This window comes from Lacerta agilis, chromosome 14 (assembly GCF_009819535.1).
Source record: "Lacerta agilis isolate rLacAgi1 chromosome 14, rLacAgi1.pri, whole genome shotgun sequence".
Classification (NCBI taxonomy): Eukaryota; Metazoa; Chordata; class Lepidosauria; order Squamata; family Lacertidae; genus Lacerta; species Lacerta agilis.
In genome coordinates, this window is record NC_046325.1 from 41,615,733 (window position 1) to 41,629,321 (window position 13,589).

Here is a 13,589-nt window from a genome sequence, read left to right on the forward strand (position 1 = left end):
TTTGCTTTACATTTTCTCTGTTTTCAAGGTTCATTCTATATCTGTCAGGAGATTTACATTGTCTGTGTAATTTTTAAGATACTCTTAAGAAAAAAATCCTTAAAAACTCAGAACTGTAGAATTGGAAGGGATCAATGCAATGCAGGGTCTGAGTGTTTCCTAGCAGGGACGTTGAAAGCAGAAGAGGCAGATGGTATATCCCCATTTCCACCCAGAGGAAAGAACAGATCCGCTGTGGAGGTTCTCCTCCCCCTGTAAAATCCAGAGGTGCAGCTAGCGCTGGACCTCAGAGCCAAAATCTATGGGCCCCGCAGCCCATTTTTGTAACACTTCCAGCATCGCTCACAGAATTATGGGTTGAGTGGACCGTTGGTCTCTCTCCCACAACAGCAGGAAAGTTGTTGCATTCTAACAGGATTCCCTACATTGTGCAGGGAAGAACGACATATTTGGGGAACCTATCAGCCTCTACGCCAGGCCTGGGAAATCCAATGCAGATGTCCGAGCCCTCACCTACTGCGACTTGCATAAAATCCAGCGTGAGGACCTCCTGGAAGTCTTGGATATGTATCCAGCCTTCTCAGATAATTTCTGGAGCAACCTGGAGATAACTTTCAACCTGAGAGATGTGAGTATCTGAAGTGGGGTGTGTGTGTGTCCTTGTATACCGTATTTTTCGCTCCATAGGGCGCACCAGACCATAGGTCGCACCACGTTTTTAGAGGAGGAAACAAGTAAAAAAATATTTTTCTGGTTTTCCTCTTCTAAAAGCCCTGTTTTTTTGAGGATCAGCTAAAAGTTTTGCAGCTTTTTTGCAAAGGGAAAAGCCCTGGTTTTTTTTGAGGATCAGCTAAAAGTTTTGCAGCTTTTTTGCAAAGGTAAAAGCCCTGGTTTTTTGAGGATCAGCTAAAAATTTTGCAGTTTTTGGCAAAGGGGGAAAAGCAAAGCTCCTTTTGCAAAGGGGGAAAAGCCCCATTTTTATGGGGTTCAACTTACATTTTTTCTGCAGCTTCTGAAGGAAAGGGAGCCATTTCTACAGTTTCCAGACAGATAATCTAATCAGCCAGTCACATGTTGCTGGGGAAACAAACAACCTCCCTCTGCAGCACATTCAACAATGGAGGGCGGGGCTGAAAGGGAGCCGGGACTCTTATCTCTCTCCTGATCTCTTGCTGATCAGCTGCTGAGCAGGGTCCTTTCAACACCCCCTTTTCTCCTTGTAAAATAAAAGGCACGATCCTCTTTTGGCCCCTGGGCAATTCAGCTCCACAGGGACCACCATTCGCTCCATAAGACGCACAGATATTTCCCCTTACTTTTTAGGAGAAAAAAAGTGCATCTTATGGAGCAAAACATACGGTAGTTTTACTATGATTTATATATGTTGGAAACCACCAAGAGTGGCTAGTGCAACTCTGTCAGATGGGCGGGTGGTGGTGGTGGTGGTGGTGATGATGATGGTGATGATGATATCAATAATAATGGAATAGGACACCCCTATTTTCATCGGAGAAATGCTGGAGGGTATGTGACTGTTACTTTTCTCTCTCAGGCAGACAGTGTTCCTCGGTCCCCTCTCAGTGAGGAATATGCATGCAACTATCGTCGAGCACGGCGCCGTAAGCATTCCCTCTGCAAAGCGAACAAAATAGGTGAGTCAGCATCTCAGGAAACATTACAGGATTGCTCCTTTAAGAGTGGAGTTAAAAGATGGGAAGTTAAAGATGAAATGGTGAAGGAGACAATGATTAATTCAGCAATCAGTTTGGGGGAAACTATACAGTTAAAACAATGGGAAAAATTGTGGAAGGAACATTGGAAATTTACAGCTTCAGATTTCAAAGAAAATATGATAAAAATGTTCTATAAATGGTATAGTAAAGGTAAAGGGAACCCTGACCATTAGGTCCAGTCGTGTCCGACTCTGGGGTTGCGGCACTCATCTCGCGTTAATGGCCGAGGAAGCCGGTGTACAGCTTCCGGGTCATGTGGCCAGCATGACAAAGCTGCTTCTGGCGAACCAGAGCAGAGCACGGAAACGCCGGAGCAGTACCTATTTATATACTTGCAATTTGAAGTGCTTTCGAACTGCTAGGTGGGCAGGAGCTGGGACCGAGCAACGGGAGCTCACCCCGTCGTGGGGATTCGAACTGCCAACCTTCTGATCAGCAAGCCCTAGGCTCTGTGGTTTAACCCACAGCGCCACCTGCGTCCCATAAATGGTATATTACTCCGGTTAAATTACATAAAATGTATAAAACTAAAGATAATCTATGTTGGAGGTGTGGAAAGGGGACAAGGACATTCATACATATGTGGTGGCACTGTGAGAAAATAAAATTTTTCTGGAATCAGGTTTTTGAAGAAATTAAAAAAATATTGAAATATAATATTAAGAAAAATCCAGAAGCCTTTCTATTAGGGATACTGGACGAAGGAATTAAGAAAGAGGATGAGTAACTCTTCCTATATGCAATCGCAGCGGCAAGAATATTAATTGCTACGCATTGGAAAAAACAAGAGATTCCAAATATTAGAGAGTGGCAAGAGAAATTATTTAGTTATTTAGATTTGGCCAAATTAATGGAATTAATTAGAGCAAGTAGCAATCAGAGATTTTGTCGAAGCTGGGGAAATTTGGTGAATACATGAAAAAATAATGCCCCACTTTAAAGACCAGGATCCATATCTAATAATCCGTACTGATATACAAGAAAGAAGGATATATGGTATTTTATATTTTACTATACATATTGGTTTAGTGGTTAAGGAAAGCAGAAATGAAATGGTTTAATGAATTAACCTGAGAGGACAACAAATGGAAGTCTGAAAAATCTAAAATGTGGATAGGAATGGGTGTTGAATGTATGTATGTGGTTTGTTTTGTTTGATTTATTAGTTGTTTTTTTATTTGATAGTGTGTTTGTTAGAAGTAATGAGTGGTTTTGACTTGTTTTGTTGTATTTTGTTATGTTTTATTTGCTTGTTTTTGATGTTTTGATATAATTTTCAATAAAGATTATTTTTAAAAAAATAAGAGTGAGAGCAATGGAGCGAGGAAGATAGAAGGCCCATTGCTGCCACCTCTTGACCATTCCCATTACTAAAACTTAAGAGGTTGTTGTCCTGAGCCAGTTCAAAGGTTCGTCTAGTGCCGTCGCCTCTGATAGTGGTAGGACAGTTGCTCTGGGAAAGTTAACAGTGCAGGTCAAAATGGAGTTGGGTTCCACCTCTGCAGTTCGTTCCTCTAGAGATCAAAAGTATGGTGCCTCTTAACATGGAGAGCCATGCAGCTTTCTTGGCTGCTGATAAACCTATACAGTGGTACCTCGGGTTGCGGACACGATCCGTTCGGGGGTGCCGTTCGCACCCTGAAAAGTCCGCAACCCGAGCAGCTTCTGTGCATGTGTGACCTGCGAACACGCGGAGTGCTTCTGCACGTGCGGCAAAACCCGGAAGTAAACACTGCGTTCGTAACCCGCGCCGTTCGCAACCCACAGCGAAAGCAACACGAGGTACGACTGTATAACCTTATCTAACTCTTTTTAAAGGTCTCATATCTGTGCCCATCACAGCAATTCTCTCCACAGGCCTTGTGAGGTTGTGGTGTTTTGTTTTGTTTTGTTTTTTGGAAATGTGATGGTTAGAGGAGGAGGAGAAAGTCGGGGAGGGGGAGAAATACACCTTTAGGAGCCAGGCAAAAATGTTTCTTTTTAGCCAGGCCTTTGGTTGATCTGATTGACATCCGATTCACTTTTAAAATGTGGTTCTTTCTTGGAGGGGAGGGGTGATCTATTGGGATTTCCGTCTATATTATTGCACTTTATGTGTTGTTTATGTGCAAAACAAACATTTTATATTGTGATAAGAATATATAGAAGAATATTCTTTATGAGAATGCACAGCCGGTTACGTCTTGTATAGATTCTGCAGGCAGCTAGGTCACAGCCACCGGCTCCCCATATTAAGCTTGCCTGCATTCTTTGCTGCCTCTGCAGACTCGGATAACTTAGATGCAGGCATCTCAGATCCTGAGCAGTACCACGCGTACTCGGAGCTCACACAGTTGCAGCGCCCACACAGCAAGGACCACTGGGACGATATGTGCAGCACTACGACACCTTGCTCCCAGACCAGTGAAGAGGAGGCCAAGATGCCTAGCCCCATGAAGAACGAACCTTTCACAAACGGTGAAAAGGCCAAATACGCCCCAGCTGTGGTGAACCTGGTCCCTGATGCCATCGACGTTGACAAACTGGTGACTGATGACAGCCTGTCCTATGCAGGTATGGGTAACGGGGGGCTCCGGTTGGGTAAATTATAGTAAGATAATCCGCTTGGCCTGAATTACATGATTATCTGATAGTCTGCCTCAAAAGTCCTGCCCTATTTGTTTGCCCGCTGCGGGAATGGACATGGGATTGTGCCAGCAGGGCACGATGCCACAGAGGATTACTGTTGTACCGCTGAGTGTTAATTAGACATTCCTGCTGCTTTCCATCTGTGAGAGGCTGATGAAATATAATTTTAGGCTCAAAAACATTAAGCTTAAGAGAAGGGTTAAGGAGCTTACAGATTCACTGATAGGCCAAAAATCCTGGAAATTGTCGTTTAAGGTGCCCTCTGACGATGCAGCTCAATTGCCCTACAGCAGTGGTTCTCAAAGGGTGTGGCAGGAGAGGGGCGGCTAATGTGGCAGGAAGATTCAAGGGCAATCAAAGAAACATTTAAACATTTCTGTGTAGTAAAGGTAAAGGACCCCTGGACGGTTAAGTCCAGTCAAAGGCTAGGTTGGCAGGAGAAGGGACAGAGCGACAGCTCACCCTTCTGCGTGGATTCGAACCGCCAACCTTCTGATCAGCAAGCCCAAGAGGCTCAGAGGTTTAGACCACAGCGTCACCTGCTCCCTAGTGTTGTTAGGATATACAGTACCCGTGGCTCTTTTCATTGGCTGTTCTACAGTTCTCCACGGCATATTGTTGTGAACAGGGATTTCCAACTCGTGACAAATATGAAAGATCAGAAAAGAGAAAGGCTTATTTGAGTTGAGGAGATGAGAGTTTGTTTGTTTCAAATTAGACCTAATACAAATGAGATTCCCAGGCAAAAGCAAGCTCACACCTCTCTTTGGGTTTGTTTACGTACTTAAGGTACATACGTAAGAGGTTCGTTTATCATTATATTTTGGGAATGATTCATGTTCCTATGTAGCTGCCTTTGGGTGTCCCGTGGTTATATTATAAAGTAGTTGTGTTCTGTGTTCTAAAACAAACACTGCTAGGAGTTGTTTTGTTTTTGTTTTCCGATACGTTTCTTATCAAAAAAATTTTTTTAAAAAAAGTGGTGTGATGTGAGCAAATTTTTATTCTGGAAGCGTAGCCCAGAGAAGAAAGTTTGACAAACGCTGCCCTCTAAAGGTCCTGTGCTTCAACATTCCTCCAACCTGCAAAGGAAGAGTTTTGGAGCTCAACCACCAATGGGAAGTGTGAGCATGTGGAGGCCGAGTTCTTGATGAGCACAGTAGGAGAGACAGCCTTTTGTGGCTGATGTAATCTAAGCCTAAGCATGTGGACTTCTCATTTAAGTCCCTCTGAGTTTAATGGGATTTATGACCAGGTAAAATACACATAGGTCTTAAACGACTCTCTGAAAAGGAAATTAATTCAATCACACGATTCCCCTTTTGGAGGCAGTGGGGCAGCTAAGTAATTTTAGACACTGGACTTAATGGTCCCAGGCAGGAGTCAGCAAACTTTTTCAGCAGGGGGCCGGTCTACTGTCCCTCAGACCAAGTGGGGGGTGGCAGACTATATTGGGGGGGGGGGGATGAACGAATTCCTATGCCCCACAAATAACCCGGAGATGCTTTTTATAAATAAAAGGACACATCCTACTCATGTAAAAACACGCTGATTCCCGGACTGTTCGCGGGCTGGATTTAGAAGGCGATTGGGCCGGATCCGGGCCCCGGGCCTTAGTTTGCCTACCCATGGTCTCAGGGAATCACCCCTTTTAGATGGCCATGTATATTGCTTCAGCTGGAAAGCGCACAATTCACATTTCTCTTCTTCTTCCTCACTCACTGCTCTTTCATGCTTTCCAACTGTTTCTATTGCTTCCTCAAACCTGATTTTTTTTTAAAAAAAGAAATAGGTGCAATTCTGCATTTTACTTGCTTCAATCATAGCACCGTCTTGACTGCAGGAATAAAAATGGTGTTTGCTTTCTGAAGGCCAAGCACATTAACTTGGGAATAAGTCCCATTGGTCTATTTTTAAAGTAAAAATATTTGTTTAGTGTGATTGTGCCACCTCAGATGCTGGTGTGAGGCCTGCTTACCACTGTTTCCATCATCAGCTGTTGTCTGGGCAGTCATTCCCACTTGGACCCCGACTGTTGCCTTCACTATTTAAATTCTCTTTGCCAGGTTCATACCAATAGGACACTGTCTTGATTTTACAATAACGTTTTATAATGTGCTATGCATGGTCTTATTGCTTCTGTTTGTTTTACGGTATCTTTGTACTTTAACTTGTAAGTTGCTTTTTTTAAAAAATTAACAAATAAATTTAATAAACAGTAATAATTATTATCAGGTGTTATAATGGTAGATGGCTGAAGACCCCAGCTGACTAAGACAGGCGCTTATTTCATCCGTCTCCTTTTCTGTCCCTCAGCAACGCCATTGGATGTTTCCAACCTGTTCACATTCTGGGAAGACAAGAGGCCTAATTCCCTTACGGAGCCTCTCCAGCACATGTCATTGGTTCACAGCCCTTTGGACATGCCTCCCAACTCTGATGACAGACCGCGGCAGATTGACTCCAAGCTGGAGTGCCTGCAGACACAGCTCAGCAGGTAAACTCCATTGCTTGGAGGTTCCAATAGGGCATGAATTCTATGAAGGACCCCAAGTTGCAGGAACTTAAATAAAACTGCAAGGTAGATGGTGTATTCCAACCTCCTATCTAAAACCAATTAAAGGTAAAGCTACCCATGACCATTAGGTCCAGTCGCAGATGACTCTGAGGTTGCAGCACTCATCTTGCTCTATAGGCCGAGGGAGCCGACGTTTGTCCGCAGACAGCTTCCGGGTCATGTGGCTAGCATGACTAAGCTGCTTCTGGCGAACTAGAGCAGCGCACGGAAACACCGTCTACCTTCCTGGCGGAGCGGTACCTATTTATCTACTTGCACTTTTGACGTGCTTTCGAACTGCTAGGTGGGCAGGAGCAGGGACCGAACAACGGGAGCTCACCAATTACCTGTTCCTAAAGCATCAATGATACAGTCACCTGTGCTCAGAGATCTACACCGATTGCCGATCTGCTACCGGGCCACGTTCAAAGTGTTAGTACACAAAGCTCCTGACAACTTGGGTCCAGGTGCAACACAATGCTCATTCTACATTTTTAAGAACTTGATCGTTTAGTGTGGCAGTGCCTCCTACACTTTGGAACTCCCTGCCTATTGAGATCAAGCAGGCACTTGCATTGCACTCTGTTCGGCGCCCGCTAAAAACATTAATCTCTTTTAGTCTTTTAACTTTTGTATGTTTTAAAGTAGGGTTGTGAATTTTTCTACATTTTTTGCGTTTTTTTCTTTTGCAAACTGCTTTGAGTTTTATTTATTTATATTTTTTTACAATCAAGCAGTACAGTGTTACCTCCACTTACGTTCACCTCTGGTTACGTATCCTTTGGGATACGTGCGCAGAAAACCCAGAAGTACCGTATTTTTAGCTCCATAAGGCGCACTTGACTGTAAGACGCACCTAGTTTTTAGAGGAGGAAAACAAGGGGGGGGGAAATATTCTGAATCAAATGTTGTACTAACTAAACTATTTAATAAACTACCAGTATATCAGAATAATATTTCAACAGTATAAAGTGAACAGCAGTCAACGGTGGCATTAAGAACCACCATCACTGTCATTAACAAATGAGGAGATATTGAGTCCCTTAGATCTAAGGACTGTATTTTATTTTAATTTATTTTAATTTAATTTAATTTAATAAAGCCAAAAGAAGTGGGACTTTCTTCTTTTTTGTTCATTGCAGAGAGCTCTGGGGGCTTTCATATGAGGGAGGAATGAGGAAGAAATCTGATTCAATTCCCATTTAAAGTCAAACCTACCTAAAAGTAATTCACACCTTCGTACACAAGGACCAAATCACAGCCGCTCTTCAAATTTCACACTTCTGCAAACGAAGGCACTACTGTCCCGGCAAGACCAGTGGCGGAGGGAGGGTCCTGCGTGGGTGCCTGTGGGGTGCCCCCAAATGTTCATCTTGCTGCTGCCTCCTCCTCCTCCCGAGTAGTAATAAATGCTACCCTACTTTCACAGAGGGAAGACTGGGGGTGTGGGGTCAGGGACTAACACCTTGCTCAAACTAGACTTAAGCAGTCTTTGGCCTAGTCTTGCACACACCTTCCTCACTCACTCAGTGTGCTTCAGGCTAAAATGTCATGATCTCTCTTGTAGGCTGGAGTCCAGGATGTCTTCTGACCTGAATCTCATCCTCCAGCTGCTGCAGCGACAGCTGTCTCAAGTGCCACCTGCATATAGCACTATCTCGCCATCCTCCCACAATCTGGCTCTGTATAGCATGAGCCTGAGGAGCACAGAACCTGAAACTCCACTAGGAGAAGAGGAACTGACTCCCACAAAGGAGGTGAGTTGCAGGCCCTAGGAATCAAAGCCCTTCATTTGCAGCGAGGCTGGTGAGAGAAAGCACCTGGCTTCAAAGCCAGGCCGGAAAAGTATTTTGGGTACGTCATGGGAGATGGAAGGGCCAAGCTAGGACAGCAGTGCACATGGAACTAAGGGACTAAATACACTGCAGCAAAGAACCTTAAATTCTGTCGGGGTTGGGTGGGAGGCTTGTGGAAAAGTAAGTACCGGTATGCGTGTGTTCAGTTACCTACAGAAAACAGAGACAAATATTATACTGTGCTATTCAAAATGTACACCTTGCTGTGTAAGCAATGAGATCTAATAGAAAAAGTGAAAGTTTTGTATTGAACTTGCCTCCTTGTTACTAAGCAGTTAGTGTTTCTTGTGTATCGTGCTTCTATGCATATTTCTGCAGTCAAGAGTAGGGGTGGAAAGATCTGTCAGTTTCGGTTCTCGAAGTTTCTCATTTTTCCAATCTTAAATTCAGATTCCCACATTTCTGTGGCAATTTGCGAATCCCTCCCTGATAATAATAATAATAATAATAATAATAATAATAATAATAATAATAATAATAATTCTCATGGAAATTCTTAAGCATTTCAGTGCAAATGTCTCTCATTTTTGTATGCAGTTTTTTAAACTAATGTACACATTTTGCAAGTAGTATCTCCTAATACATTTTGTACATACTGTAATTCTCACAAATATATGCATTTTAAGGCACATTTCCCTCTAATATATTCATTTTTGTTGAAATCAGATGGGAAAACTGCATTGGAATAAGTTGGATGAGTGTGAATTTTTAAGGGTGGCTGTGTTTTGGTTCTTATATAGTGTTGGAAAATAAGTGTTTGACAAATTTGTCTCTAAATGTGAATTGAATCCACCTCCCAAGTCACTCATAAGGCATGTGTACACCGTCCCCTTTTTTCCAACTACAACTTGAAATTCTCAAGATTCCTACAGGAGGACTTTGAGCCAACCCAAGCACATGCCACTAGATGGTGAAGGAGTTTTAACTTTGTTCCCTTTCCCCTCCCTCACCAGACTCCGAGCGACTCAGAAATCGAGAAGTTGCAGCTGAAATCCAGGGACTCGTTGTCAAGTGGTGTACACCTGACTGTGGCTTCTGATGAGACCATGACAATCAGCTCTGAGCAAGAGCATTGCTCACAGACCCTGCCAAACCTGGAGCCTCACCGGAGGGCACCGGGCAACCAGGGACTTTTCCAAGGATCCCGTTTCCCTTCCCTTCCTGAGCACCTTGAGGCACCTTCTGAGCACCTGGACATTCAGAGACACCTCTCTGACCCTTTGCTTCCTGGGAGTTAGGAATCCAGTTGAGCCCAAAGTCAAGTCAAGAGGAGCCTGAACTGAGAAGTTGCTTTAGCTGTTTTTAATTGTTGCACTTGGAGGACAATACTCATGGCTCAAGGTGATGATACTTGTTGCCATTCCCTGTCCTCTCTGAAACGAGGGCAGTTTAATAGTGGGTTGGCTTCCAAGATGATTGATTTCAGAAACGGTACTCCGTAGAGTAGACTTCAGGTGCATATTTCTCCCACCCCACCTGACTCCAAGAAGAATGGCTGGTTGACTTTTCCCTCCACATCCCCAATCTTGGCATCTGTTAAATGTTGGGGTCTGCCTCTGTCAGTGTTTGAATGGTAACTAGTATGGCGGGACATTGGAGCACTTCCATAATGTAATAAAGTAATAATAGGAAATTTTGTCTGGAGGAAGACGAGGAGACTGCTAAGAACTTAACCTTTTCTTGGGTTGTAGGAGACCAAGAATGACTGTGTCTTTCTTTGATACTTACAACTCGTGTCAGAAGATTCTAGTCATTGTGCAGGAGGACCCTGTGAAGTAAGGAGGGGAGAGTAATACGATGCCACAACTTTGTACATGGGAATATAATGAACCATTTAATGATCTGCCCTAGTGCATATTGAGGGCGACTTCATATATTACATTTTTCTTGCATGGACATAAATCTCTGTTGAGAGAACAAAAGAGTGTACACCTTGGCAGATGAAGTGCAGGATAAAAGGGGAAAATGTGTAGCACAATTTCATACGGGGCTGCCAGCAAGATTTTTGGCCTTGCCGTTTGTACTCAGGCTCGCTTCTGAAGGATGCAGTCCCTGGCCTTCCGACAGCCCCTCTGAGCCCTGCCCCAAGTTCTACAGCCAACCCTAACAGATTAATATGTATGCTGTCTGTAGCCCTGAATGTATTAGTTTGCTCAGAGCTATGTTTTGCAGAATCTGGTGGGGCTTACTCCCAGAAAAGCATGCATAAATCTGCATCTTCATTGTATGAAATGAGCTGGTAAAGTCAAGTCTAGAACCCCTAGCGCCACGCAACAAACACATTTGGGTCTGAGTTAATATGGGGGGAGGATTGTCTCATGCGTTGCCTGCCGATTTGTAAAGGAGGGCTGAGTGACACTATTCTAACAAACTGGGGTGGAGGGAACCTGTTCTGAAAATGTATTTCCCAGACACTTGCAACATTCCAGATTTACCTGGCTTTGGAAAACATTCCAGGAACAGCCAGTTTTGTGGTTAGCTCATGAACCTAGCGTAAAAGGTTATTCTGGACAGTACCTTGCCGTTCTTTGCGCAAGCCACTATGCAAAATGCAGGTATGTGCAAGTGAGCTGTATTATTATTATTTTGTACAGATCTGCAAGGCTGGTTTAAGCACAATTTCAGATAACCTTGGAAAGAAGAAAACAAACCAAACAGATCACTTTTTGTATGTGTGTATTTGCCTTTCCCAATTGAATCCCCATACCATAGCATTGCATAGAATCATTGTAACTGACTCCTCAAACCCACCCCCATTTTCACCCCTCAGTTAGATGCTGCAATGGCCCTAGGCCACCAATCCAAAATAACATATTAATCTCCCAGTGAGAGTAGCAGGAAAAATAATAATAACTGTGAGCATTTTCTTCTTTTTTTTCTCTCAGGAGTGTTAGTGTACACTTTGTTAATAAAGATTATTTTGACACCTACTCTGGCCTGATGGCTCCCTACGTCTGGGCTCTGTGGGTGGGGGCAAACACTGAGAAGAATTGGTGTTTTTTCTTAAGAGAAGATGAAGACCAAAGCAGAATCATGTCCTGTAGGTTCCTGCTGAAATCCTGTAGTTTTTCCACACCACAAACGTTCCAGGGTGGTGGTTTTGTCTCACTTTTGTTGCGCTCCAGTATAAATCCACCACTGATGCGCTGTTTTTGCATCAGTGACATGCTGCAGAACGCAACCATTAAAAACCCTAGTTAGTGGAGCATGATGCTTCTGCAAGTGTTTGGGTGGTGGGCTTTGGCTCAGACAATTTAAATACAGTGGTACCTCGGTTTTCAAACGTAATCCGTTCCGGAAGACCGTTTGAGTTCTGAAACGTTCAAAAACAAAAACCTCAATATGGAACACTGAATACAGAAGCCGTGTGTGGCATGTTCGACTTCTGAGGCATGTTCAAAAACCGAAGCATTTATGGCATTTGAAAACCGAAATGTTCGTCAATGGAGACGTTCGAAAACCCAGGTACCACTGTAGTTTGACTTTTATTATGAATATGCCTGAAGATCAGACCAAGCCAACTAAAACACAAAGTGTTCATAACACAAAGCTTTATAACTTTTTCTGCAGAATTTTAAAGCACTGTTAACCATTAAGGCTCAAACCACAGGTGCGTGCAAATGATAATGATAATTATTTATTATTTATACCCCGTCCATCTGGCTGGGTTTCCCCAGCCACTCTGGGCTGCTCCCAATAGAATATTAAAAACACAATAAAACATCAACATGATAAAACATATTTGGAGGTGGGGTACAGTATCTGAGTGGGGGGAAGGGCTATAAGTTTGATGGCAGTAGTACTGGGAAAGGGGATGATTAACGTTTTCCAGATGGAACATTTTTATGGTCTTGCAGTCGTTTTCTTCCAGAGGTGGAAAGCAGAGATCCCATAGGTGGGAAAGCAGATGGAGAGAAATCTGCTTGCAAGGTAAAGGCTGCAATCAGCTATTCAATACTCTTCCTAAACAGCATTTCACATTAAAAAAAGTAATCAGTCAGGAGACTAAATAATACTACTGAACTAGACTTCTCAGCCCCAGACCCTACTTCTAACTTGCAAAATTAATAGTGGACCGCATTTTAGTGCTGTCATAAATCACTCCTAGCCTCAGTTTGCAATGTGGGGACAAGGGCTGTTGCAACATTGCAGTGCTATTGTTAAGACTCTTTTCTCAGTCATAGCCGCCTAAATTGCAGTATGCGGACAATGCGCTGCATTGGTATTTACATATGCAAAGCACTTTAAAAAAAAGGGGGGGTATTTAAAAACCAGAGGAAATTATCAAAAATCATTTTTCCACAAGAAACGAGGCATTACTTAGAGAAAGCACTGAACTTCCTTCCACCTTTGATGCTACTTTTTGTTTTTGCCGGATAGTCTCCTACTCAATCACAGGTATACAAAACCTCTAGATTCTACATTTCCTCCTTTATTTCATATGGGCAGCTGGGGAAACAAAAACGACGCCGAAAGAACCCGAAAGCTCCCATTCCAGACACCCAAGATGCGACTCTACATTTTCCGCATCTACTGCTTTCCCCCCGATGTGGCTGCTGCTAAACCGTCCCCTCGCACAGGCTGAATTTTTTGCCGAAGAGGCGGGCTTAGGAAACGAAAGAGCGACACCTCTCCTCGCTAACGGGCATCTTTCATCGTGGCCAGTACGAGGCGGGGAAAGAAATCTCATTGGGCCGTGGGGCTTGGAAGGGAGGAGGATGTTTGAGCGAGCTGACGCTTATGGAGGAGCCAATGAGGAGCGGGGAGCCGGCGGAGTGGCGTCGCGGGCAGCCAACGAGAGTCCGGAGTTTGAAT

At 43.6% G+C, this 13,589-nt stretch overlaps 1 protein-coding gene across 4 annotated transcripts in view; it reads left to right on the top strand.

The window, feature by feature from the left end:
• Positions 1 to 11,704, top strand: part of KCNH6 (potassium voltage-gated channel subfamily H member 6) — a 114,242-nt gene extending 102,538 nt beyond the window's left edge. For all 4 annotated transcript variants that reach the window (XM_033170342.1, XM_033170345.1, XM_033170343.1 and 1 more), the window contains 6 exons: positions 435 to 628; positions 1,553 to 1,652; positions 3,999 to 4,286; positions 6,678 to 6,858; positions 8,486 to 8,675; positions 9,728 to 11,704. In XM_033170342.1, coding sequence (XP_033026233.1) covers positions 435 to 628; positions 1,553 to 1,652; positions 3,999 to 4,286; positions 6,678 to 6,858; positions 8,486 to 8,675; positions 9,728 to 10,012 — 1,238 coding nt within the window. In that variant the 3' untranslated portion in view covers positions 10,013 to 11,704. The remainder of the gene's footprint in view (positions 1 to 434; positions 629 to 1,552; positions 1,653 to 3,998; positions 4,287 to 6,677; positions 6,859 to 8,485; positions 8,676 to 9,727) is intronic.
• Positions 11,705 to 13,589: the final 1,885 nt, after the last annotated feature.